This window comes from Cyprinodon variegatus, unplaced genomic scaffold (genome assembly GCF_000732505.1).
Source record: "Cyprinodon variegatus isolate N-32 unplaced genomic scaffold, C_variegatus-1.0 Scaffold622, whole genome shotgun sequence".
NCBI classification, from domain to species: domain Eukaryota; kingdom Metazoa; phylum Chordata; class Actinopteri; order Cyprinodontiformes; family Cyprinodontidae; genus Cyprinodon; species Cyprinodon variegatus.
The window spans coordinates 377,636-404,009 of record NW_015151075.1 but is presented as its reverse complement, the minus strand read 5'-3'; the positions used below and the strand labels follow the sequence as shown (position 1 = coordinate 404,009).

The 26,374-nt window shown below is 39.3% G+C and overlaps 1 protein-coding gene across 2 annotated transcripts in view; it reads left to right on the top strand.

The window, feature by feature from the left end:
• Window positions 1-25,380, top strand: part of atp8a1 (ATPase, aminophospholipid transporter (APLT), class I, type 8A, member 1) — a 119,864-nt gene extending 94,484 nt beyond the window's left edge. Inside the window, exons 31-38 of one of the 2 annotated variants that reach the window (XM_015393049.1) lie at window positions 2,999-3,077; window positions 4,703-4,764; window positions 6,133-6,189; window positions 6,473-6,580; window positions 16,566-16,654; window positions 16,970-17,062; window positions 18,768-18,859; window positions 22,694-25,380. In XM_015393049.1, the coding sequence (XP_015248535.1) occupies window positions 2,999-3,077; window positions 4,703-4,764; window positions 6,133-6,189; window positions 6,473-6,580; window positions 16,566-16,654; window positions 16,970-17,062; window positions 18,768-18,859; window positions 22,694-22,788 (675 nt within the window). In that variant the 3' untranslated portion in view covers window positions 22,789-25,380. The remainder of the gene's footprint in view (window positions 1-2,998; window positions 3,078-4,702; window positions 4,765-6,132; window positions 6,190-6,472; window positions 6,581-16,565; window positions 16,655-16,969; window positions 17,063-18,767; window positions 18,860-22,693) is intronic. The other variant, XM_015393048.1, reaches the window with a different exon arrangement.
• The last annotated feature ends 994 nt before the right edge of the window (window positions 25,381-26,374 follow it).

Genomic DNA, 26,374 nt, shown 5'->3' with positions numbered 1-26,374 from the left:
GGCCAGGGTTCGTCTTCGTGTGGACGGGGCCTAAGATATATATGTGAAGAATAATTCTGTCAGAAAGGTATTGCTTTCTTAAATGAAGACCCGTTCAACTTGTTTACATGCACTCATGTCGCAACAACAAACGTCAGTTATCTTTTTTAGATTTTATTTGTTCTAGAAAAATGGAGAGCTATAACGTGGATAGTCTCTAAAGACTGTTTTCAAAAGAGGGAAAATTGTGGCATGTAGTTGTATTTTGCCCTCTAAATAAGTTGTTTTTTTTTGTTTGTTTTTAAATCACATTTCAGTAAAAGTTAACTCGATATTTCTGTCATTCTTTTTATTCTTCTTGGTGTTTTTTTCAGCTTTGCACATCTAAAGGTTGAAATTCTTGCCTTTTAATAATTTTTTAAAATGTGTTTAACTTAAATGTTCATCTTCATTTACTGCAAGGCAAGGCAAATGTATTTGTATAGCACAATTCTGTACAAAGACAATGCAAATTGCTTTACATGATTAAAATATAGGAAAATAAAACAGAATCAAAGCAAGTAGGAAATATAAAAATAAAATAAAAAATGCAGAAACAAAAAATCAGTTGGACTAAAGAAAATAAAAAAGTTGAACTAATGATTTTTCAGTTGAACTGTTTAACTAGAACAGTCGAAGGCAATCCTAAACAAATGTGTTTTTAGTCTTGATTTTTTCAGTCCTGCTTTTTTTTTGTCTATAAAGCTATTCTAGCATATAACATGGCTGTGTTTTGATTAATTGTGCATCTGAAGGTGATATTCTAGAGAAAATGTCAACCAATAGATGAATCTATGAGCCATCATTGTTCCTAACAAATAGTTAAATCTGGCAACTTTAACTGCGTTCTGCCTGTGGCAGCCATGTTGATACAAAACTAGGGGCTACTTGGCTTAAACATTCCCTGTGTGAATTTATACCTTAGGAGGGGTTTGTGTTGTGTTTTCAGCTGGGAATCTGGGGGAAAAAACAGGACCTTTAAGTACTAACATAATCTAGAATGACTTCCTTCAGTTTCACCATTTGTTCTACCAGCAGTGAAGGAAAAAAATACTTTTCATAGCATAATGTTACCACCATGTTTATTTGGTAGGGATGGTCTCTTCAAGGTGATGATCTCTGAGTTGCAAAAAACTCATCGGGTTTAGTTATTATTTATCCAATTAGAAAACCGCCATGTTTGGCGAACAACAGAGCAGGTTTCTTCTGGCTTTCATGATCTTGTCTTTTTAAATGTTAATACGATAGAACAGTTAGGATGTTGTTTAATAACCAGCTTTTTCACAGCATCGTCTCCCGCCCTGTGGATGAGTTAGCTGGTCTTCAGGAACCTGTATGATTTCAGCTCCTCTTTGCTTTAATGAAGACATATTCTCTTATTTCTCTAACAAACCTCTGAGGACTCTACAGAACAGCTGTTTGTAGACAGAGAAAAACAATCTCCCCAGGTCTTTTTACTAATTGGGTGAATATTTGGCATTTGGATTGCTGATTTTATTTTGGGATAATGAAGGAATGGAATTCTTACTTTTAGCTGCACATTATCGTGATGCAGTTTATCACATAAAGTCTATTAAGATTTGTGGTAGTGACACGAAAAGTCTAAGGGAGGTATGAATACAAGGTCTGTGTCTTCTTTGGCATTCTTTTAGAGGTAATCATTTAGCGTAATTTCAGACTGTTTGGCTCTTCAGGGTGAAGCAGGCCTCTACAAAAAAAGATAAATAATGAATCTGGTAATAACTTCAATCTTGTTTTTATTGTTTGAAAGTGTTCTGCTCTTATACCAGCAGTGTAGCTGAAAATATTTTGTTCTCAGCATACGTTTCACACAACAGCAGTCATTGGTTAGGTTTGACCTCCCACCTGCATTTCCTGTGTGAATAATCAAAGCTAAATGGTAAATAATCACCAGCTATACAGAGTACTGGATCATGAAATATCATCCGCATAAATCTGTGATATTTTTGAGATGTTTTAAAACGATTCAAGTCTTGGTCTGTCTTGGATTAGCCGTTAGCTTCAGCTTCAAGAACCCACCAGTCTGGATTTATTCTAAATGACAGCGCTGAGAGAGTCTCCATTGCAGAGAGAACATTAATTGCTAATATATATATTAGTAATAAATTAAACGTTATCTGTCTGAGGAGAGAAGTGGGAAGAAGCCTCTCTTCTCTTTTCCTTTCTTCGTCTTTTTTTTTTTTTTGCTGGACAGATTTCACGGCTGTTTCATGCTACACGTCCCTTCAATGTTTTGTTTGGCTCTGGAAGGTGAGTTGATATAAATTTTGAAACAAGGTGGTGTTGGAGAGTGGGAGTATTGGTTTAGGCAACTCATCCAAAGCATATACGTCTGCACAGACGGAAACACGCAGATGGTGTTCCATGCCTCCATTTTCCAGGCTCCTGATAATTACCCAGAAAACAGTTTAATCTCTGTCCGCCTGTCAGTCTCTGTGTGTTTTTACACTGATTTGTTTTACTTGTTTAAACTCTCCTGTAATTTATTACTACCTTGGTTGAAATCTTTTCAAAAAGGAGCTAAAATCTAATGATGTTTAATGAGGGTAAACCTTTCCTCTGCACCTCTTAGTATAATTTTGTTTGCTGTTCTCAGAGTCAGTGAAATCACTCCGATTTAACCGTTTTTTGGGTAAATTATTTTTGAATTAATCTGTTGTGAATTAGGAAAATGATTAAAACCAAAACATTGATCATTTCACATACTGGGTAGCCTCTCTCTCTCCCCCATAATACTCAGATGATACACAGCGTGTCTGTCAGCGGGGTGGCTATTCACTGAGGAGGCCCCGACAAAACCGCCACTTAGCCCAGCACTGGGCTGGCACAAAGGGCCCAGGTCAGGGGTCACCTGGTGCTCCCCACACCCTTTTCACATGCTTCTTTTTCTTCTCTCTCACTCTTTCTGTTTCTCACTCCCCCTCCTCTTCCTCCATCCCCCCCTGCCTCTATTTTGCAGGTCTTCTGGGCTCATTGTCTGAACGGCCTCTTCCACTCCGTCATCCTCTTCTGGTTCCCCCTGAAAGCCTTCCAGCATGGTTAGTGGCTCCCAGCGACTCCTCTGCAGCTCTCAATGGACTGAATGAAAAGAGAAAACAGTCAAGCTCGCATACTTTGTCTTAATTACTTCTCTCTTTGGCCGTTCCAGTCATGAATTGCAAACATGTGGCATGTTTGGTCAGAACCACATGCAGCTATTACCCTGTGTTCATATTTGAGTCTCTAAACGAGAGCTTAGATGTTTTCTGTGCAGTTAGAGGCAACAAAAAACAATGATCACACAAATGAATTTTATAAGGGACATTTAATGTCTGTTGAGAAAATGCGTATAATTGGCTTTCAGAAAACCTTGAAATGTTTTGTTCATTTTAAAACTAAAGGTTTCTATCTGTTTTTGTTTGGTAAAGAGAATAGGGAGTCTTTAGCCTGTTAGTCTTGGCTGGACAGAGCTGAGGACCACACAAGCTTGGGCCTGCTTTCCAAACAAAGGCGCCGAGCCGCCTCACTCTGACTGACAGGCTGTCAGCAAAGTCTCTGTGCACACAGGGGCAGGTTACCAGCCGGAAATGGAGGGAAACTCTGATTCTTTATTCACTGACAGTCACATACTGCTGATATTGTGGCCTTGGCTCTAACCCAAACTCACTCCTGTGTTCTGAAGCAATCCGTTTGTTCTAATCTAATTTGGAAATGCAGGTCAGATATAATGCCTACATTTTCATCTTAAAATAGAAACCAGCCTATTAAATGTGATTTACTAATAAACTGTCAGACAAGCCTCCGTGTAGTAGAACTTAATGCAGACCGCTTTCCCCAAAAGATGCAGATAGAGAATAGATATATTCATGCCTGACTGTGTATCACCAGTATCATCAGACCGTCCATAGCAATAAATCTATGTACAGCCAAAAAATCCTTCCAGCAGACCGAATACATCACTGGCATGCAGACTATGCATGATTGGAAGATGGAAAAAATGAATAAATAAATCCAAGTACTCCTTTGTGATGAAAATGACATATTACAGTTATGATTAGAGTTCAATCCATTATTCCAGGCATGTTTTTTTATTCACCCTCTGCTGCAAGCACTGCTTCTCATAATAACCAATCAACATGTTGATGTCCTTTACTCCTGAACTAGTTTGGCATTTTTATATAACTTAAAATGTTGATAAGTTACAAAAGTCCTGGAAAACACAAGATCTATGACTGTTTTTTTAGTGTTTCTGTCATGTTATTTATGGTAATCTGTGTAAAACATAGAGCTGCACTAAATCAACAGATTTTCCAAATAATCCTTAAATACCATGTATGGTCCTAAACACAATGAATCATTTGATATTACTGCTCAGATCAGGATTGTAAAGCATTTGCAAAGTCCCTTGCTTTAATATGGTGTGAATAAATAAAGTTAACATTATTGGGTTATTAGCCTTCACATAAACGGATATGGATAATTTGAACTGTGCAGTTATCACCATATCCACGATAAAATCTGAATAGAAGAGAAGGGAAGATGATTTGAATGAGTTTTTTGTTAATATTGGGATGTGGCTCTAATCAGGACAAAACCCAACAGATCCTGATGACTGTGGGGAAACCCTGAGAGCTTCAGAAAAACCGTGGTATTCCTGAAAGCATCTTGTTGATTTCTCTTTCAGATACGGTGTTTGGTAGCGGACAAACTCCAGACTACCTGCTCTTAGGAAATATGGTCTACACAGTAAGTTCACCACTCTAGCTGATACTATAGATGTGAGTGATATATGTATAGATAGATAGATAGATAGATAGATAGATAGATAGATAGATAGATAGATAGATAGATAGATAGATAGATAGATAGATAGATAGATATTGTAAAGAAAGAGTGCTTGTACCTTATGTGCTCAAACCTTTAATCCCCACTTAGTTTTTTATTTAATCCCTGCTTCTTCCATTTTGTTCTTCTGAATTTAAACCAATGTATATTGGTTTATTATTTGTTTAGCTATTTAGTACTGTCATTATTTGTGAAGATGAGGTACAACACATTTACTCAGATCTCACAGATATTATTTAAAAGCACATTATTTTCTACAAACTTGGATCGCACCCCCTTTCCATTTCTTTTTAATCTGATCCTAATGTTTTTTCAGATTTTCTTTTAATAACTATAGTTTGACCTGTGATCTAACCAGGATGCTGAGATTAGATGCAGACTTTAAAAATCTGAAATTTGCCTTTATCATTTTCTATATATAGATGAGAAAGAAAAGACTATATATATGTTTTTTTTTTTACTTTATTTTTCTGCTATTTTAAAAGATTAAAATTGGTGTTTTTTCACAATAAAATGTTTTTGTGGATTTTCTTAATCAATTTTATCTCTCATTTCTCTACTTTGGGACGTAATCATATATTGGAACCACTACAAATCTGTGTGTATGTCTGGGTCTCAGAGTATTAAGGTCTAAAAATGAACATTGATAATTATTTATATACAATTTTTGCCATCTACACTCACAGAGTACCTTTAAACCAGACCTGTTTGGAGTTTTAAAACCAGGTTTTTAAAGTTTTACAAACAGAATAAAGCATTTCTATGAATTCAGCCTAGATTTGACCTATGTGCTTTATAAATCTAAAGGTCCACCAACTTGAACTCTCCAATAAAATAAAGTTTATATAAAAAACTAACCAAACCAACGGAGTAAAAGCCAACCTTAGAAACATCTTATTTGGTGCAGTTGAACATAAGGATAGAAAAAGGTAATATCAGTGAACAGGATGACCCCCAGTCAGATTTAAGTTCTGATGAACATGGAGTTCTAAAAAATATGTCTGAATGCTTCACATTGAGTATTTCCCCAGGTAGATATAATTAAATGTAAAATAAATAAATAAAAATGTCATAAAAAACTTTTTTTAAACTTAGGCTATAGGAGTATAATAACACCATGTTGTACTTAAATATTCAGGCAGCAAACTGGTGCATGGATGAAAAGAATACTTATTTCTTGGAGATTAAAAAAAGCAATCTAAATAATAACTTTTTTCTAGGAATTCAAACTGGTTGTTTTTTAAAACTGTATTTTGTTGTTTTCCACAGTTTGTCGTCATCACAGTCTGTCTTAAAGCGGGTCTGGAGACGTCATCCTGGACCACGGTGAGTTAAAGACTCTCTGACTGCTTGTATCTCCTCTGGTATTTCTGACACATTTTACATGCAGCTCTCTTTATCTTAAAGCATCTTTATAGTTCCTTCTTTGTGGGCTTGTAACTGTAACCAGTGAAATGTGTGGAACTTCATTCAAGCGTGTTCCCTTTTGCAAACCATCACACACCATAGCAGAAAATGGGGGGGTTGGGCTATAAATGTTATGAAAAAGTTAGAGAAGCATCTGCAGTAATGCAGTAAATGATTTGCCTGTGTTTCCATGTTCTCACAGTTCAGTCACATTGCCATCTGGGGAAGCATCGGCCTGTGGGTGGTGTTTTTCATCATCTACTCCTCCCTTTGGCCCCTCATTACCCTGGCACCCGACATGTCCGGAGAGGTAAACGCACAAATCCACACACTGTATTCATCTGAACCTCACAGACCCCAGGTTGCCTTCTGCTTCACTTAATGCCGAAAGAATCTGGTGGGAAAGTTGGGAGTAAAACTGAGCCCAGATCTTTAGAAGCAGAGCCGGAGGGGCGCAAACTGTCAGACTTCTGGCTTGTGTTGCATAATGACTTAATTGGGCTAATTAGCAGAGTGTTTGTGTTACATTTCCCCCCCTGTGCTCTGAGTAGCTACAGGTGATGCCGGAATAGCCAAGCAGCCTGCTGCCTTAGCTTAGAAACATGAGGGGAAAACTACAATAACCACCAAACATTTAAATTAATCCTTTGTGTTCACATTAAGCAGTAACAAATAAAGATTTAGTTTTCCTTTACAAGATATAATTTATGTGGGAGCGTCCCAAATTCTCTGACTCCCCCCAGGTGTTTAATGAGTAGCTAATAAACATTTGACCTTTCCCAGTGCATTCTGGGGGAGGGAAGCTGAGACATCTTTTCACCAGAGAACAGGAACCTAGGAGGTTATTTTAGGATAAAAAGGGGCTAGTATTACACCGTGTAGAGCGGAGGAAATAAACTCCCACTGTAAACTTTTTCTTTGTACGACTGGTGTGAAAATATGTTACAGTTTCAGCAGGTTTTACTGCGAAAATACAATAAATAGCTCTACTATCTGGGCATCACTTAGTGGGAGCATTCTTACCTCCCATCAAAGTCTTATTTTTTTATTTATAAATAACTTAGAGCTGTGTTTTATCTTTTGTTGAAGAAAATGTATTTTAATGAAGCTGTATGAGGAGGACCAATGCATATTTGAGTTCTTTTTCTTATTTTTGTGTGGAAATGTGAGCCACCTTCTTTTCGGCAGTGACTCTGAGCCTCACTCCGTCATTAGTTATGCAGACTTCACCTGCTCTGTCTGTGAAGCCGTTGCTTTTATCCAGGCCCTGCATCTGTGGACTGCAGACTGTAATGGTGTCCTGTGGGTAGATCGTAACTCTATGCCCTGAACTATCTGGGGGGATACCACTATATCATCAAACAGTGAAACATGCCTGTGAAAAACGAGAGGACATCAGAGACATGGTCTCTGGCTCTGGGGAGCTTAATGTTGAAATTTTTTTTTTCAAAAGATCTTTCAACGGATCTATTTTTGGCAACTGATCACTTTGTTTTTATTTATTATTAGTTTGATAAACCATTGTCATCTGTTACAATATGTAACCCCACCAGGAAGGGGTGTTCACTTCACACGCTGTAACTATCCCTTAAAAAGTTTCTGGGTGTCCAACAGCTCAGGACGTAGATGCACAGCGTTACCAGGGAAACGCCTCCCATCATTGTTTTCATTCAGGAGCCAGAGCTCCAGTCGAAGGTTTATCTGGTTGGTAGTGGTCAGCCGCAGAGTGGAAACCAACCTGTCATGGCCCCATGCACTTGATTACTTTATTCGTAGTTCTAGCTAACTCAGCTCCCTGCTAGCATCATGTTATGTTGTTAAGAAGGGACCATAGATGGGATATTATGACGCTACTGAGTTTGACTAAATTAGCATTAATTTATTAAAAGAGTGCAGCGATGGGCTAAGCCCCTGATGATGAGAATGTCTAGCTCTGCCCCTGACTTTTAGGTCTGCCCTGCCTTTTAGCCTCTGTGGAGCAGAATGACATCAACCCTGATGCATTCCCACATACCTCTCCGGAGCCTCCTCCATGTTTACATGAATCCTCTTTGCCCTCTGTCCTATCTGTTTTCTTTTTTCCCCCTGAAAGCCTTTCCCCTGTCTCTCATTTGCCCCTGCTAACCTCTGCTTATTGAACTAGGACCTCAGGGCAAACTGTATAACAGACACCAGAACCCATTCTCCTCCTTTTCATCTCCCTTTCACTGCCATCATAAGTAATGGTAAGCAGCACTCTGATGCTACCAAACGCATTAATCAGCTTTAGGCAACATACTTTGGACAGCAAAGAGGACAGGTGCAGGATCCATTCATAAATCTTGTTACTCTGACTACTGTACTGGCTCAATCTCAAAGCTTGCATCTTATCCTGTTTCCCCTGAAAAACATCTGACAGAGGGATGAAGGAAAAAATGTCTGAATATTATGTTCAGGCAGGGTGATCTTCCTCACCTAGGGACTTTAACTCTAGAGATGTCTATTACACTAATCTGCTGTCTGCTCCAATGACTAATATCAGTACATCTGTTTTTAATACAGCCCTTCTTTCTTTCTCTCTCACAATGTTTCAATTCTGCAGCAAAACACCTCAGTCTCTCAGCTTTAAGTATCTGTCTTCACCTGATAAACTGTACAGTCAGGTAGTAATGTCATTATCAAGAAGGGTTTTCTTTGGAAGGAGTTTTACTTGGAATTGTTCTTGAACTTCTACAAATTATTGATAATAATTGACCAAAACCAGTTTCTGAATAAAAGTATAAAGTGCTTTTAAAAGAGTTATAACCTGGTATTTTATAAACGATGTTTCTGAAATTGTCGGGCTGCTCAGTAGCGCAGTGGGTAGCACTGCTACCTTGCAGCAACAAGGCTCTGGGTTCAGTTCCTGGCCCGGCGTCTTTTTGGAGTTTGCATGTTCTGCCTCAGCATGCGTGGGTTCTCTCCGGGTACTCCGACTTCTCCCATTGTCCAAAAACATGACTGTTAGGTTAATTCTCCTAAGGTGTGAGTGTGTGTGTGAATGATTGCTTGTCCTGTACATCTCTATGTTGCCCTGTGATGGACTGGCTACCTGTTCAGGGTGGACCCCGCCTCTCGCCCGTAGACAGCTGGAGATGGACACCCCTCGCCACCCTGCTTGGGATAAGCGTGTCAGAAAATTGATGGATGAAATGGTCCTTAAATAAATTTTGAATCATTTTGAGGAGAAACAAAAGAATTAATGGAGTTCATATTGCTGTCCAAGCTGGATGGATGGACACATCTTCTCAGTGAATACAGGAAAGTTGATTAGAGTAGATGCAATAATGGACGGAGCTAAATATTGAAGTGGTGGAGGATACAAAGGAATTGACTTCAGACTGGCTAAAGTGTGCCGTCCACCAGGACTGTAAACACAGAGCCAGAGCTAATGTGGAAGGGTTTAAATCAAAGCATGTCCATGTGATCAGGTGCACACAGGCTAAAACTCAATAAACTCGCTTTTTCCTGTTCGGAGAAGGTCGGCATTAACTGGGGATGGTCAGCATGTCTAATTACAGCTAGATCTTCAGTGTGTGAGCATTAAATACCCTAATGGGCCAGACCCAACCCCACATCACTTCCTGGGTTTGGATACAGGCTGATATTGTTATTTATGCTTTGAACTGATCTGTTAGAGTGTGTGTAAGACTTTGGTCCAAGTGGGGGGATTTAGTTTGGCTAATCATGTAGTTTGTGATCCATCATCTCTCAGATTTAGGCATGATAAACAGTCTTTCTGTCATTTTACAAAGCTATGTTTGAATCAGTTTATTTTTTCTTGGATTTGTTTCGTTTTTCAATCAGTAAAGTATTTTAAAATGATATAGTTTGCCGTGAGAAGGATCTGCTAAAATTCAAGACTTTAATTTGATTAGGACTCTGAGGCATACTTAAATGCTCTATGTCATGCTTATTTTAATCCTTCTAAAGGGAACTCTCTGGTTCGTTTTAACTTCAACAGTTATTTCAAAAGGTTGAATCTTAGTTCAGACTGGTTTTATAGAGTCTTTATAGCCATTTGCAAAATAAGTGGAAGGTCAGTTTTGACTTCAAGGAAAGCTACCAAAATTTCCCAAACAGCAAAGCAGCCTCCACTGTGATGAATGTCGTTCTCTGTCATGTAAAGAAGCTAAAACATACGAACATAAGAAATATCCTCTTTTTGTCCATTTGTCTGGGAAAAAGGCTGGGCTATTCTTCACAGAAACAATTTCTAACACGCTGACAGATGAGGAGAGATGGCACGTTTGATTAATCGCTAAGTCTATTTGCAAAGACTGTTCAAAGACTGGTGGCATGTTTTTTTATGTAATGCTAGACATTGAAAAATCTCCCTCTTCTTTGTTCATACTAAAAGGCCCTTTTTTAGTCTTTTCACTGCTAGCTGACTCTCTCCTCATGCTGTATTTTAAAATCTTTGCCATTCCCCCTTAAGACTCCTGTTTCTGTGACTTCAGCTGTTTATCTTACTTTTTTCCCTCCCCTAGCCAACGATTGATAAACACCACAACACAAAGTTAAAGAAACAACTTGTCTGGCCTGAGTGAAGCAAACAGGCACACAGTTGATCACATATTTATATTAGCCATGGAGAGTTGAAAGAGAGCTGCCTATGACTGTTTTTCTAAAACCGAGAAGACAAAAGCAATTTTATATGAGGAATAACATGGCTAAAATTACATACAGGCTTGTCATATCAAATGCACATGATTAGACCATCAACACTAAACGGTTTAACGGAGGTTTGCCTTGGTTAAACCTCAGGCAGTTAGTTTGGTTTGCTCCCGGTTGCTGAAGAGTGAGTGAACACCATGATGAGATCTAGAGGGCTGTTGAAAAGACTTTTGCCAACCTGCCCAGGTCTGCCCTTTCAAGTAGGGTAACCCTGAAAGTAGATCACCAGAACTTACCTTAAACTAAAAAAATCTCTTCAGTTGACCCTATAGCTCTTGTTGACATAAGAGCATGCCTCTTCAATCAGAGAGAGACTGCACAAGTTTAACTTTCATGGGAGGGGTCCAAACAGGAAACCTTTGCTCTCTAAGATAAATATAAAGGCCAGACAAGAGTTTGCCACAGCAAACCTAGACGAAGACCAGGCTGGATAAATGTTCTTTGGGGAGATTAGTCTGAATTTGAATCATTTGATCAGCAGAAAAGGATTTGCGTTTGGTTAAAACCAAATACCGCAATCCAGTAGAGCAGCGATGTCACACTCATTTATATACTGATCCACTTCAGCATCATCATATCATATCTGGCCACTTCAGCATCAAACATTTGATGTAATCGTTAGAGTTACAAAAAATGCATGGCCCTCGTATTATAACTTTACTCCCATTTATTTAGCCATTGTATCCACTCTCTACACTTTAAAGAACACATGCCTCTATTTAATGACCAGATATACCTTTGTCTGCACTTGAATGCTGGATATATTGCCATGAATGATAATGAATGTAGTAGAGGCATTTTAAAAACAGTGTGAAGCAGGAAAGTGTAAGTCCCATGGTTTGGTAATCTAATTTGGACTTGGTCAAGGCATGGTCATAGATGAAATGAATTCTGGTGTATATCAGAGGGTTCAATAGTTGAATGTCATAGCTTCTTTTTACTTATTTATTTAAAAGGGGTCATAGAATGAAAAACTGAGTTTACATGGTCATAGCTGACCATAGTTCAGTAGGTGAAATGGACGTACAGAGAATTTCAAACCCCATTAGCACCTCCTTTTTCTGCAAATCTCACAATTCTAAACTTCCACGGTTAAACTGGCACATTGAAACAAGGCACCAAATTGGCATAAATTCAGGGATGTTGCCTTATTTGGTTCTGGCCTGTACTTTCATCACACTGCAAGCTGGGCAGCTTGCCGGGCATTCGAACCGAGCCGTGAGCTCCAGGTCTGGTCCGGGAAGCCCAGCGGCCGGGGACGGAGAGACCGAACCTGACGGGAAGCATGGGGGCTTGGCTACAGTCACCCGGTCAGGATTGGTCGCTCCGTCCCCTGCTGGCTCTCCCCCCCCATTAGCCGGAGTTGACGGCTAGATTCTGCTGCACTGTATTTGACCAAAATCCCGGACAATTTTGAAATTCCCCCCAGACATTTTGTTTAGGTATGAGAAGTAGGACATGTCCGGGAAAAAGATGATGTCTGGTCACCTTACCATATCAACAATTTGATATTTTTAGTGAGTGAGTGCTTTTTGCTATGATCAGTCTTTGCTCAGCAGCTTCCCTCGTTATAAACCAACCAATCAGCACACAGCTCATCTAAATATTCATGAGCACACCATAAAAGGAAGAAAACCTGTCGTTTCATTCTGGGGCCCTTAACCAGGCTTGCATTAGGGCGCATAGAACAGCAAATATGCCATTTTCAGCCCAACCAATGTTACACAACCTATTCAAAGACCTTAAGGACCAACACCAAATACCCTATAGAATCATTCTATGACCCCTTTAACATATACCGTGGACCTTTGCTTCATGTTCATCCCCCTCCCTCGTCAATACATTTCCTGTTAGATCACTTTCAAAACAAAGGCCATCTGTGCCAAAATAAAAAAAAGATTATTAGTTTGTATAACACCCATTTAGTTTAGCAAGATAGGAAATATATAGCTGTGTTTCTTGGTGGTTCCTATTGACTGCTTTAAAAATGAATATTACATGTTGTAAATTGAGGATTTTCTTTTCTAGCCAAAGATTCAAGTTTTTATTGCCTCTACAAAATAAAAGAGAAAATGTACTTTAACTGCCTCCCCCTGTATGGGCATCAGAGTTTGTGTTCCAAACTTTGATTAGATTTTTTTTTTTTTTTTAGTTTACTCTTACACAGTGCATGGAACTTGGTTGATGGTATCAAACATAAATAGAGTAACCCCTTAGTTTTAATACAAGTACAGATGTTGCAATAATGGATCACATGGAATCAGGTTTGACTGCGTGTTACAGTCACTCACAGAGGGCAAGAAAGGATGCTAACATGAGAAGAAGTTCTCGTGGGCAAAACTAATTTTCATAGATATCCCTTTTTTTCCTCTAGCAGTGTTGGGTTTTTTTTTTCGGTTTTTTTTTGTTTCTTTTCATTAGTTTTTTTTTTACGCTAGCCAAGTTATTGTAAGTTGGTGAGTTGTCTTATTCTGAAATGTACCAAAACTCTTTCCGGCTGGTATTCCCCGGGGCTCAACGAGGGACCGCTGCCGCATCCGGCCAAACTTCCTGCTTGCGGAATCATTCCGTCAGTTTTGCTAACCACGACTGGCCTGTGACTGATGAGTGTTCACATTAATTTTAATCATCAGGGTTCCTTTCTGTGTCCAAACTGGAGCTGCACTGTTTTTAGTGTGAGCCTGGCGTAATGGAGAATACGCATAATATTTTGATCTCTGGTTGATTGATTTAGGTTTTTCTAAAGTAAATATGATCTTTTTTTTTTATTTGCATACCTTTAATTAATTTATTATATATTTGTGACTCCATGACCACATAAGACTGAGATGTATTTTTTCTGCTCTCACCAACCAATAAAACACCTTTAGAGGCATTCACAGACTCTCACACTCAGACATGCACCTCCACACCACTACTACAACTTTGAGGTTCAGTTATTTTGGCCGAAGGTTCACATGTGGTCAGGGAGGGAGGGCTTGATTCAAGCTCTGTGTGTCTGTGGCTTTCTATGACCAAAGAGAGGAGGGGTGGGGATCCATGGCCTGTCAAAACACCACCACCCCCCACCTCCTCTATGCGAGGGGACACTACTGTCTGTCCAGCCAGACAAGTTTATTAGTTTGTCCTAAAAATACAGTCCTGCTCCCTGGACCTCTATCACCCCTCCATCTCCCAGGGGCCCCCTGGTATGAGACATCCACCAACACTGCTGGACCCGCTCACAGTTATGGAGCTTTTCCAGATGCCTGCAGACAAACATTTGTTGTTTGTAGCTCCTCCGATTTGTTTGGATTTTGAAACTCACATCAAAATAAAATAATAAAAAAAACTCTCCATTAGTTTGACTTTGTTACTCTAAGTTTCCACAGATGTACTTTTCCTCAGTTGCACCTCACATTTAAGTTCTTGAATTGGATTGTGTTTCCTAATTGACTTCATGTCTGTATCAGGCTAATGTTTACATAATTTGAAGTTCAGTCATACAGTTGTATAAATAAATATGGGTCAAAATCTGAACCAGTGGACGACATTATTTATTTTTCATTCTGCTTGGCTATGATTTGCCAAGTATACACTCGGGGATGTTTTGAAAAGGCTCTGTAGACAGTTTAAACACCGCCTTTAAAATGTTTAATAAGCTTTATGAAAATGAAAACAATTAAATTCGCTTAAACCCCATAAAATTATATATAAAGAAACATTGCTAAATGGGGGCTGCACAATTTCAAGACTGATTTGAAAATAGCATAAGTCTAATCATAATTTTCCCCTCATATGTTTAGCCGCTGAATGTCATAGAAAAGCCATTTTTTATTTCCTGCCCTTTAGGAGAGCTTCCTCTCCTCGGTCCTATGTCAGACATCAAAGTCACTTTACAGGCAATGCCAAACAGATTAGCTAATTTAGGCTAACCTGAGAGCTTTGATGGTTTTGGCACTGATCCGTGTGTGCGTCATGTCGCGCTGTCACACTGCAGGAAAGGTACTGTCAATGGGCCACGGCAGTCTAAATAAATGGCACATTACAATGCAAGGAACATAAGTTGTAAGTCGGACATGTAATGACAGATAGTTTTAGGATGGTGCCCCAAAGAAAACAGGAGAGTTTTTAAAGTATTTTACCACCATCATGGCGTTCCACAGTCTCTGAATTACACTGAAGCAAAAACTCATCAAGTAAATGTGTTACTTAGAGTTTTTAAAAGATAAAGTACTTTATTATTGAAGACTAAATTGACCCAAGAAAGATTTTTAAGTTGGATTTAGCCTTTTTAAACCGTGGCGGGATAATTAATAATAATGTTTTTCTTGTTGAAGTTTTGGATATTTACAGCCATAAGTGCCAACATTTTATTGTATTAAGACCAACACAAAGTATTGAAGCTGTGAGAAAATTGCATTTTTGTTTTGTTTATTTACAAATACAATGTTAAACTTCAGCACCTGCAGTTGGTAGAACCTGGTTCTAACAGCAGTTCTAACCAGGTCTAAACATCCCATTAGCTTTTCCCTTTAGATTAAGAAAAATACCCTTACAGCGGTTCAGTCAGACTGGACGGAAATCTTTTAAACATCCATTCTTGAATTACTGTCTTTACTTTGAGTAAGTCACTTTAGCTCTTTTAATGTACTTCGATGTAAAGTTGAAGCTCAGTAGCTTAGGGTTGTTGTCTTACTTGTCTTAATCAAACCATCTCCTGGAAACTTTGGCAATCCTAAAGTCGATAACTCGACACAATCAGCTGGGATTCTCTACATGTAGATACTGTGATAATGGCATACACTCTCTTATTCATTAGTGTATTCAGCAGCCATGCCTTGATCTTACAAAAGTGCATGCATGGCCGTTTCCTGCTTGGATTGTGGAAAACATCTCCTTTCACCAGTAGTGTTCTTCCTGCTACTCTTCCATGAAGCCCAGAGTCCACATGACTTACATATCAACCGGATTGTCCTTTAGGGGTCTTATGGGCCTGTGACACATTCAAAATACAGTACAGCTGGGTTTTTATTTGTAAAATATTTTGAACACAAAAACCTTCATAATTAAGCTTTTTTTTTGGTCTGGGACAAAAGGTTTGCCAAATAAAAATAATTTTGTCCAGATTTTACCTGTACAAAACAACAAAAAGAAACAAATGGAAGAAATATCTTTGGTTTAAGATTGTATGCCTGTAAATATTAAAGAAATAAGTTCTAGAATAACTACTAAAAATGCCAGTTTCACCTATTTGTAGAAGATAAACAATTTCAAGATGACTGGATAGAGAACTTTCTTGTCTCATTTCTGTTGCATTGACAGAAAATCTCCAAACAGGAATTTGAAAAAGCTTCAACTATCTTAATGCACTGCAGGTACTTCCTCATCCAATAGGGTCAGAGGGGTACAGGGGATCTAAACAAAATGAAACAATGATGTCCTTTAGTTATGGCTTATTAACCCACCTTGAGTACATTATCCCAACCTATGCTTTCCATTTCCGTGTTTGTTTGGGGCTCCAGAGGAAAGGGATTGTTGCTCAGGTTTATCAGGTGTTTCTGTTGAACTTTATTGTCCACAGTGACCTTAGATTTAATTGTTGTGTGTGTTTCCTGCAGGCAAAAATGATGTTCAGCTCGGGAGTCTTCTGGATGGGCCTGTTTTTCATCCCGGTCACTTCGCTGATCTTTGACGTGGCTTACAAAGTGTGAGTTTTCTCTCCGCTTCACTCGCTCCCCAATCTCTCTCACACATGCATGCAATACAGGAAATTCCTTCAGTATCTCTCCTATCGCCAGAAGAAATTCCTGTTTCTTTTTGAACAAACTTCCAAGGAACTTTCCATTCTGTGAATGCTCAGCGGGAGATGTCAGGTCGGCATCATCCATCAGCAGCTTCAGAGTTTCAAGAGCAGTTTAACTAGAAGCTACATTCCTTCACTCTATATATATCACCATACTCCAAATAGCTCATCATGGTAAAGTATGATCAAAACATCATCTACTGCATGTTTGATTTACAGTGTGAAGAAAGTGTTCTTCAAGACCCTGGTGGATGAGGTGCAGGAGCTGGAGGCTTTATCTAAGGACCCTGGAGCAGTAGTGCATGGGAAGAGGTACAGTTCCTCCTCTCTACTCCTGTGTTCACTCTTTGGTTTAGATCTGCACAGTGCCTTAATGATGCAAATGCATGGATGACTAAACTTCACATATGTTATAGAGCCTGCTTGCCCTTGGCTTTAATTTACAACAAGTTACTTATTCCCTCAATCTATCCTGTAGTTGCATCCATTTAAAAAAAAGGCAAAAAACTTTTCTACACCTGTTTACTCAAGCTCTATCTGTGCATAAACAGTTGTTTAGGATGATGAGACATGAACGTTTTAGTTCGTTTTTGGCCTTACACTTTTTAAAGTAAAGTAAAATTAAATATTTTTTGGCGTGGAGTACTTTAGATCTTGGCCTCACTTTCCATCTTTTGTCATGGCACCATACCAAAGAGCAATACCAGTGATGTGGCTCTTCTATAGAACTGCTGGACCTCTTATTTTGTGTGCCTTTTCATCACAATGTTGCCCTGAAGATTCCCCATAGTGTTGGACCTAAGTGCGTCCTGCTAAAGTGTGTCCTGCTACTTTTCAATGTATTCCTTGCTCTAAGGCAAATAGCTAAACTGTCTAGTACTTTAAACCTGTTGAAGCTGAGATGCAGCCAAAGGTTGCAGGACATTTGCCCTCAAGAAGAGTTGGAGATCACCACTACGAATACTATGACCTCTACACGCCAACTGTTGATCAATTTTCTACGTTTGCTTTTATTAGAGCAGAACGTTTTTGAAATGATTTGAGCCATGCCACAAGAATCCTCATCTTAAATTGCCTTTTTCTCCTCTTTGACCTTCAGCTTTTTGCAAAACAGGACACAAATCATTTTTCTCTACCTAAATATGCACAGAGATAGAACTGATTGTTGTATGAAGTCATTTTTCTCCTCTGTTAAATTTCCTACACATCTTTTTTAACTGGCTTAATCAAATGATAGATTAGTGTCATCTAATGCTGGGATTTCTCTCCTGACCTTATCACAACCACATAATGGAGGGGTTAGCTGTTGTTCTTGCCTTTTCTGACAAAATATGAATCACTTTTTCCAACTTCATTTAGGAGGAGGAATCATCTTTTTGTCACGAATATGCCACGAACATACAGGGCCGCCCTGCCAACAGCCGTCCTGTTGGAGAAGAAAAATCTCTAAATTGCTGCTAAATTGCAGGAGTCTGACTGCAGTATCAGTAATCCTGTCATAATGGTGGTTTTTCCCTTCTTGTTTTTTCGTCTTTAAAATACATAACGCTGGATTTCAGAGCAAAAGCCCCCCGCCTAATGAAAGCCATACAGTTTTATAGCGCATTAGCCGAGCCAGGTCTCCTCTGCTCTCTGGAGCTTTGGTTCTGCTGCACGCATCAACACTGAGCATATCAGTGTGAGATCTCCTGCAGGCGGAAAGCGATCCCCCTGACTGGCAGCTGTCCAAGAGCCAGCAGGCTGCTGGAGCACTCACACACACAAACACATGGATGGTTTTCTTCCGATGCACATACATTCACACACACAGATGCCTTGTGCCACATGTGTTCATGAATTCCTTTTAGCCGTCCCTCTATTTCACAGTAGTGTCCCTGTAAGATGTTTTAAGCAGCAGGTAGAGCAGTTTGTAGATCTAAGCATCCTGGAGCTGCTTGAACAGCCTTGATGTGGGTCATTTAGTCTAGGTGTTGTGCTCTGCAGGCAGCTAATACTCTCCATGTTTCTGTGTGAGCAGTTTGACGGAGCGGGCCCAGCTCCTGAAGAACGTCTTCAAGAAGAGCACGGTCAGTCTGTACCGCTCCGATTCCATGCAGCAGAACCTGCTCCGTAAGTTACTCACACATTTGTCTCTTCTCTTTGCTTTCTTTTTATTTCAGTTCATGCAGTTTTAGTTATTATTTAGCAATAATCAACGTCAGCTTAGTGCATTTAGAGGGAATAAAAAATCAAAACCAATGAGAAACATGGAGGAAAACATCGGCCGTTTCTCAATATGTGTACTTGTGCGTTCTCGTGTGCTCGTGAAAGGTCATCAGCCCCAGCACTGTTCCATTTCACAAGAACACAAGACCGAGAATGGACAAAGTCCCCGGTTGTTTTTCTCGCCCCTCCCTCTTTACCGAGTATGCATCAGAGCAGACTTGTCCGTTCTCAAGCTCGACAGCTGTCCCAGCATGCACCGTGGTAGCAGCAGGTTCCTGTGGAGCCCTCACAGAAATCAGAGTATTAAGTTAAAAGTTCTCTTTTATGTTGTCGTTGTTCTATAAAAGCCCATTTACTGATTTAGTGCGCAATTTATAAAAAGTTCCAATGTTGAGAGGACCGTGGCAACCAGTGGACCTCCGAGGCTAACTGCAGCCAGGGCTAATGTTAGCCCGTCTGCATTAGCCCTCTTTCTACATAGCCATGTGTGAAGTGCCACTGGCTCTGATGGCGATTTTTTTTTTTTTTTTTTTTTTTTTGGCAAAGCGTTCATTTGATTTGTGTTTATCTGACTGTTTTAATTATTATTCCCAAACTAAATAAAAAAAAGTCATAATTTATGATAATCTAGAGACTATTAATAACAGGTGGTGAATGCAGCTCCAGACGAGCTTTAAATGTGGTGATGTCAGGACAACGCATCTGTTCCTATTGACCCAGATTTATTCTGCGTGCCTCTGTTCTCCCGGAGTCCATATTTTCCTGTGTTCTTCTCAAGAACGCACTTGACGAGAACAAGTCCGTAGTTACACGGACAGCTACACTGCTATTAGCCTCTGGATCACAGTATGTCCCCTCATTTACATGTTTTTGTTTGTCTTTTATTTCATTTCTCAGGTGCTGCTATGTTCTTGAATTAGCTTTAATATGTAGCGATACACTGACCAAAGCTTAAACCCAAACACTGAAATAAATTATGTCTCCTTTACTAGAAATGAAAGCTCATCATCTTGTTTCGTACACACATCATAATGTGGATGTTTGCCTTATCAAACTTTAATAATTAGCTTATCTAACCTTCAACATTAGTCTTTATAGAGAATATAGGTCAGCAACCATTTTCTACTTGATCTGTGGTTCATATAAATTAGACTCTCCTGCGAGATAAAACTGAGCAACATTGATGTGTTTATTGGGAAATTAAAACCTTTTGTTAATCCTAACTGGTTGCTAACTTTAGTGTGGAGGTTTGTTACTGAGCAAAGATGACACAGATAGTGTCTCATACTCAGAAAATAGGGCAAATGTTTCTGAACCACTCCCGAGATGAAACGCCTATTAAACGCGTGCGAGACCATGCAGAACGTCCGCCCTAACGTCCGCCCTAACCCCTGAGTCCCTCAATTACTATAAATAGTGGACTTTACCGAAAGATAATCACTGCTTTTTGCTCCGTGTTGATCCCTTGACTCCTCCTCCTCCATTGCGAGGTGGCTGCGCCATCTTTGTTATCAGTCGCCGCTGTTGGGTAGCAGCAGCCTATGGCGACAGCAGGCTGCTGTGACAGCAAATCCCATAATGCTTTGCAAGGAGAGATTTCTGCGCAAAAGCATTCTGGGATATATCTGCCTCTTCTGAGGCTTTTCTTCACGTACAATTCATAGAAACTTTTTCTCTCTACCCTTGGCCATTTTCAAAGAACCGCGGTGAGAAAGATGAGCTTCAATGACTGAAACCGTAGCTCACCACAGATATACGCCCGAAAGTGCCTATGCACAGAAAAAGATAAGCTAGCGGGACAAGCACGTAGGACGGCCTTATGTAAACTTATCACCGGAATGATTTATAATTAGGAGGACCACTTATTTAGATGATCCACCCAGATATAAAAGATCATCCTCTATACCTTTAAGTATTTATAGGTCTCCATCTGATTTCTCAAAGCTCTGCTGATTTAGAGATCAATCTCAGCAAATAACCCATTTCTCTCAGGGCTGGATTTGGCTTAACAAATTGACCTAAAAGCTTATTGTTTACTCCAGTTCTGGTAATAATAAACTCAGATCAGTTGCTGTTTTTGGGACGATTCCTTCCATTGGAGCCTGAAACCAATCCAGTCTGTTTCATCTTCAGCATGGGTTTTATTTTTGCTGTTTTGTGTGCTTTTCTGTTTTTTTGTGTTTCTTGTCTGATCAGCTTGTTTTTTGTTTTGTTTGTCCTATAGGTGGAGACGAAATCATTGTGTTGTAATACCTTCTTGACTTCATAAATTATCCCTATTTAAGTCTCCACCCCCTTCGTAGCTCCTCCATAGACGCCTCTATCTCTCCTCCTCGTAGCTTTATTTCTCGCCCTCTCCCTGCCGTGTGCCTCCGTGTTTCCCGAGTCGAGCTCAGTAGAGCCAGATAACGATAAAATGTTATTCCCTCACACTGCACTCGTTTCAGCGGGGTCCTTTGAACTGGCCCGCTGGCCGCCAGGCACTGAGCGAGTCATTTGACACCTGAAGGTGAGTCAGGGGCTAAAAGTCACATGAGACCCTGTAGGAGAGTGAAGGTGTAGATGAGAGTGCAGCTTTACAGTAAAGAGGAAATTAAACAAATGTTTTAATATATTTATCACATTCAGTGTTATATTTCTTATAAAGAATTTTATTTATTCTTTTATTTCTTAAATCGAATAAGAAAACTGGAGCTACTCCTATCTAGCTTTGCTGTTGCTTATCATGATAGTAAGATATTCTCTGAAAAATGTTCCTTGTACCAAAAACAAAAAACCTTTTTGTATTTGTCTCATTCAAAGTTTCCTTGTGTCTCTAAAATGATGCCAGCATTAAAGATGGATAATATAACTAAACATTTGAACAAGTTGAACTCCACAATTAAAAACACAGCAGCTCAGTAAACTAGAAAATCAGTGAAAAGATTTCCTTTTTCATAATATATGATTTAATAGATCAATTCTTAAGAACCTGTTGTATTCTTTGAGAAAACAGCAATAAGTCTAATGTCTTAACATGTCGGTTTGTAATTATCACTGTCGCATGGAGCCCAACAGAAGGTCTGCTGGAAGCTTTTAATGTTTTAAGTATGTATTAAAAGACTTGAAGCCTTCTAATAATATTTCAGATAATTGGAGGATGAGCTGCGGTGTATTTAATGCAACGCATGAAATCAGCCAAGATATTAGGAAGAGGATTATGGACCTCCACGGTTCAAGCTCAGCTCTTTGTACACCCTCCAAGATAAAAAAAAAATACATATATATATATTAAGTGATAAAAAAAAAAAAATATATATATATATATGTATATATATATATATTAAGAGATCAAGGTGCTTTAAACAAAAGAGATGCTATCCTGAGGACAGAACGCGTGGAAATATTAAAGCAGAATCTTAAGACTCAGACCAGGAGCCTGAAACTGGATACAGACGAGGCACACCCAGCTGAACCAATGATAGCAAAGATATTTTAGGTTTAGTCTTTTAAAAATGTGTTCCTTCAAGAGAGATCTATCCCATTTACAGCCAAATATTGTAAGAAGCTTGGGGATTATTTCAGGTAGATACCGTAGAAAGCAATCAGAATTAAGTAAATAGGAATAACTTTGGTAATAATGACCAAAACAGGGAGATTTAGTTGCAAATAAATTTTAGAAAGTGGAAGAAGTGTAACACAGAGTGGAGGGAACATCCCATTTTTTAAATAATAATTATTGTGTTGCTTTGTTTTCAGATGGATATGCCTTTTCTCAAGATGAGAACGGAGTGGTGTCCCAGTCTGAAGTGATCAGAGCATACGACACCACCAAGCAGAGGGCCGAGTGGTGATCCATCGCCCCTCCTGGACCCAGTCAGACCCTCTGGAGCCACAGCTGCTGTCTCCACAGCAGATATTTAACAGAAAGAGGTGTTCAAGCACTGAAGGGAAACTACGGACAAAAAAGATGAACTGAGGAGGATCGTGAAGATAGAAAAAACAAACAAACAAAAAAGAAAAAGGCGAGGAAGGAAACAAACCGTGTTCACTATCAGCTGTGTTTGTGTGTCCAGCAGAATTGATGAGCACTGTGCATTTTTAGGCATTCTGTGGTCCAAAGTTCTTCACTGTTCTCGCTGCGTTTAGACAGAGCCAAGCTCTCCTTTTCCAGCACTGAGCCACTACGCCTGACGTCATTGTATTCCACCACTCCTAAACACTGTCAGCAGAGGTGAGAGCGCAGGACGGCGGGCAGGTCAGAGGAATCCAGCTTGTGAAAGATTGCCAAAGAGCAGTCGTGTAAACAATCGTCCAGGTACTAGTGAATTCGAACAGTTTTTTGTTTTCCTTTTATCTAAATGCAGGTGAATTTTCTCCAGATTCAGAGCAAATGTTTGTAATGCTTTTGTTCGTTTTATGCACTTGGTGAGCATCTCTCGTGACGCCTTACATCTTCTCATGCCTTCGTCCTGGTTTGTTGTTTTTATTTAGGTTTTTAAGTTCCAGCTTTTAAACATGTAGATGCCGTGCCTGGTTTTTAATGATTTTAGATTTTTACTGTGAAGCAGACAGTATTCCTGTTTCCTCATCTTTGAACAGCCAGAGCTCGGCTCTCGATCTAGAATGGCATTCCACACATCACTCCTGTCTCAACAATCACAGCGGTGCCTACCTGAAACCTTCCCTCCTAGAAGAAAAAAAGTATTGCCAAGAATAATTTAGTGCTACTTTCAAACTCTCCTTCTGTCTCACACACTCCTAAAGACAAAACCACTGTCTGAACTCCACAGTATTGCACTTCTGCAGTGTTTTAAACCACAGATCTGCTCCTGCAGAGTTGACCTAAAGGCAAGCTCACAGTAGCGGTAGTGTTTCCCCTAAAAATGGAGATTTTATCCCTTTTAACATAAGTGCCATTAGCTTAAGGGAGAGAAATATTGACCAGGAAAATCCACAGCGGTATCAAAACTACTTTGTCTCTATGGTTCTTTTGTGAATTTGTATTTTTATATTGGAGATCTATGACTTTTGCATTGATTGGCTTTGTAATGAATCGTCTGTAAACTTTTGATTTTTGGCAGGATAAACTCGATCCGTCGTGGAAACTCGCTTTCTGAAATGTCTCGTTATTATTATTAATATGGATGTTATTATTCTGGCTTGTTTTATTTATAACTGACTGACCCGTGTCTGTGTGATTGGTTTCTTCTCCCTATGGGAGATCAGATTTCCCACTGTGTGCGTGTGTCACTTCATAGCCCGCCTGTGCATGTGCTGTACGTGTGTGTGTGTGTGCATGTGTTTGTCTTCTATGAGACTGGGAGTACTGGTGTGTTTCTTTTATTATCTGTGGGTGTGTGTGTGTTGATGCTCGCTCCAGTTGTCCGTCTGCACGACGTCAGGTATAGTTCTGATTAATCTGTGTGCTGCTGCATGGCCCCTACAGGGAAGTGGGTGTGTCTGTGTGCAGGATGACAGTGTGTCTGTGTGTGTGTTCAGCTCGCTTTAACACAAAGTGTTACACAATGCACTCTATGTACCTTTGCAGGTGTTAGTATCTGGTATGATCTAGGTTGTCATTTCTAAAGTGTGTGTGTTTGTTTTACTTCATGCGACGTACCTCTGCTCTACAGGAATGCTCTTTTGTGTTTTAGGTTTCAGATACTTTACTTGTTTTCCTTAATAGCGTAAAATGAATTGGTTGTTGGGGAATTTTCCAAGCAGCTGAATGTGGCTGTCGTCTTCGTTGTCGCCGTCTTTTCGCGGGGAGGCTTAGATTGTCGCTTTTTCTTCTTCTTTTTTTTTTTTTTTTAAGGCAAAGAACATAAAGCTGTCTGTGGAAGTCGTGGGCTGCATGAGTGGAAGACGCGCACTGTTCTCCCAGCGTTAACTGTACTACTGCTGAATCCAACCTTGAGTGTTGATCACTTTGCAAAAGATGGAAAAACTGCACCTTTAACTTTTTTCTTTGTTTTAAATGTCTGATTCTTTTGTTCATTGATTGTTCTGCATGTTGGGACTGCAAACCTACTAAGTGTTGTCTTTTACTGCCATGAAGGACTACTGAAATAAACTTTACAATCAAACACTCAGACTGATTCTTCTGCACCTATAGATGGCGGTATCAGTGATTCAGCAACAAGAGATTTGTAAAATTCGCCTTTCCCCACTGAATTGTGATTTTCTTTGGGGCTGCTCCTTTCTCTCCCACATAAAACCTAATAACGAACCATGTTTGTTGATTTATGGACTGAAGGAATGCTGTTTTCATGATCTTAGCAGCTGATCTCAGATTGGAGCCGATCAACTGAAAATTAGCCGACTCACATCTTTGACCTCCTGATTGGTGCATCTCTTAAAACAACAAAATCAGGGAAACGAGGAAAGGAAGGAAAACATAGCAAGGAAAGCCAAGATCATAAATTAAATGCAGACTTTTGATTAATTTTAGGTTTTTTTCCTTAGTCTTAATTGTGTTATCCCACAAAGACTATAACAGATGAGGCTCCAGACTAATTACCCCTATTCTCACTAGAGGCTGGCTTCGGCTCCATTTGCTGTAAAAACACAACAGACGCCATCATTTGAAATGATCCAAGGATAGCACATTAATAAACCGACTAAAAAGGATGTAGCAGACATCATGTCGAACTTCTGTGGAAAAAGAGTAAAGTTTAGTACTGTTATCCTCTATGGAAGAAGACCAAATTTGTAAAACTGTTTTAGTTGTTAAGCTATTTTTATTCCTCTAATAAAATAAAATGATCCTAAAATTGATTTAGCTGTTTTGTTTTTCATCTCAATCTAGCTTTTCTTTGATTGATTTGGTTTTGACTTCCTGTTCCAGATGGATCCGCACACCTTCAGCATTTAAAAAAAAATGGCTTAATTTCACTTCTCTGTGGAACAATAAAGACCCATCATCACCAGGAATTTCATTTGGAGAAATTAAAAGCCTTAAAACGGATGAATATTTTTATTGCAGCAAGATAAAACCGCACTGAAGCTTTGAGATTAATCTAAAATTTTAATGAGTTCAATAAATAGAATCATGAAATAATCAGATTGAAGTAAATTAATGGTACAACTTTTACTTTGTTAAACCTCTTTGCCAACCAGACATACTTAGATCTCCTAGAGGTTGGATCCACTGATCTCTATTTATTCAGATGATTGCTGATAGGCCATTGGTAATACAGGGCGGAGTGAAGTCACCAGCCGCCATATTGGTACTCCCTAGTTAGACCGGTCAGAAAGTAAACAATACGTGCGCTACAGCATCAAACAACTATGATGTTCATTTTCAGGAGGGCTTAAGACTTTTAAAATAAAGATTATTTCATCACTTTTACACACACTTGCTGTTTTAAAGCATCATTAAATTACTGTCATTTATGATTTTAAAAAAATAGACACATCACATTGTATATGCAGTAT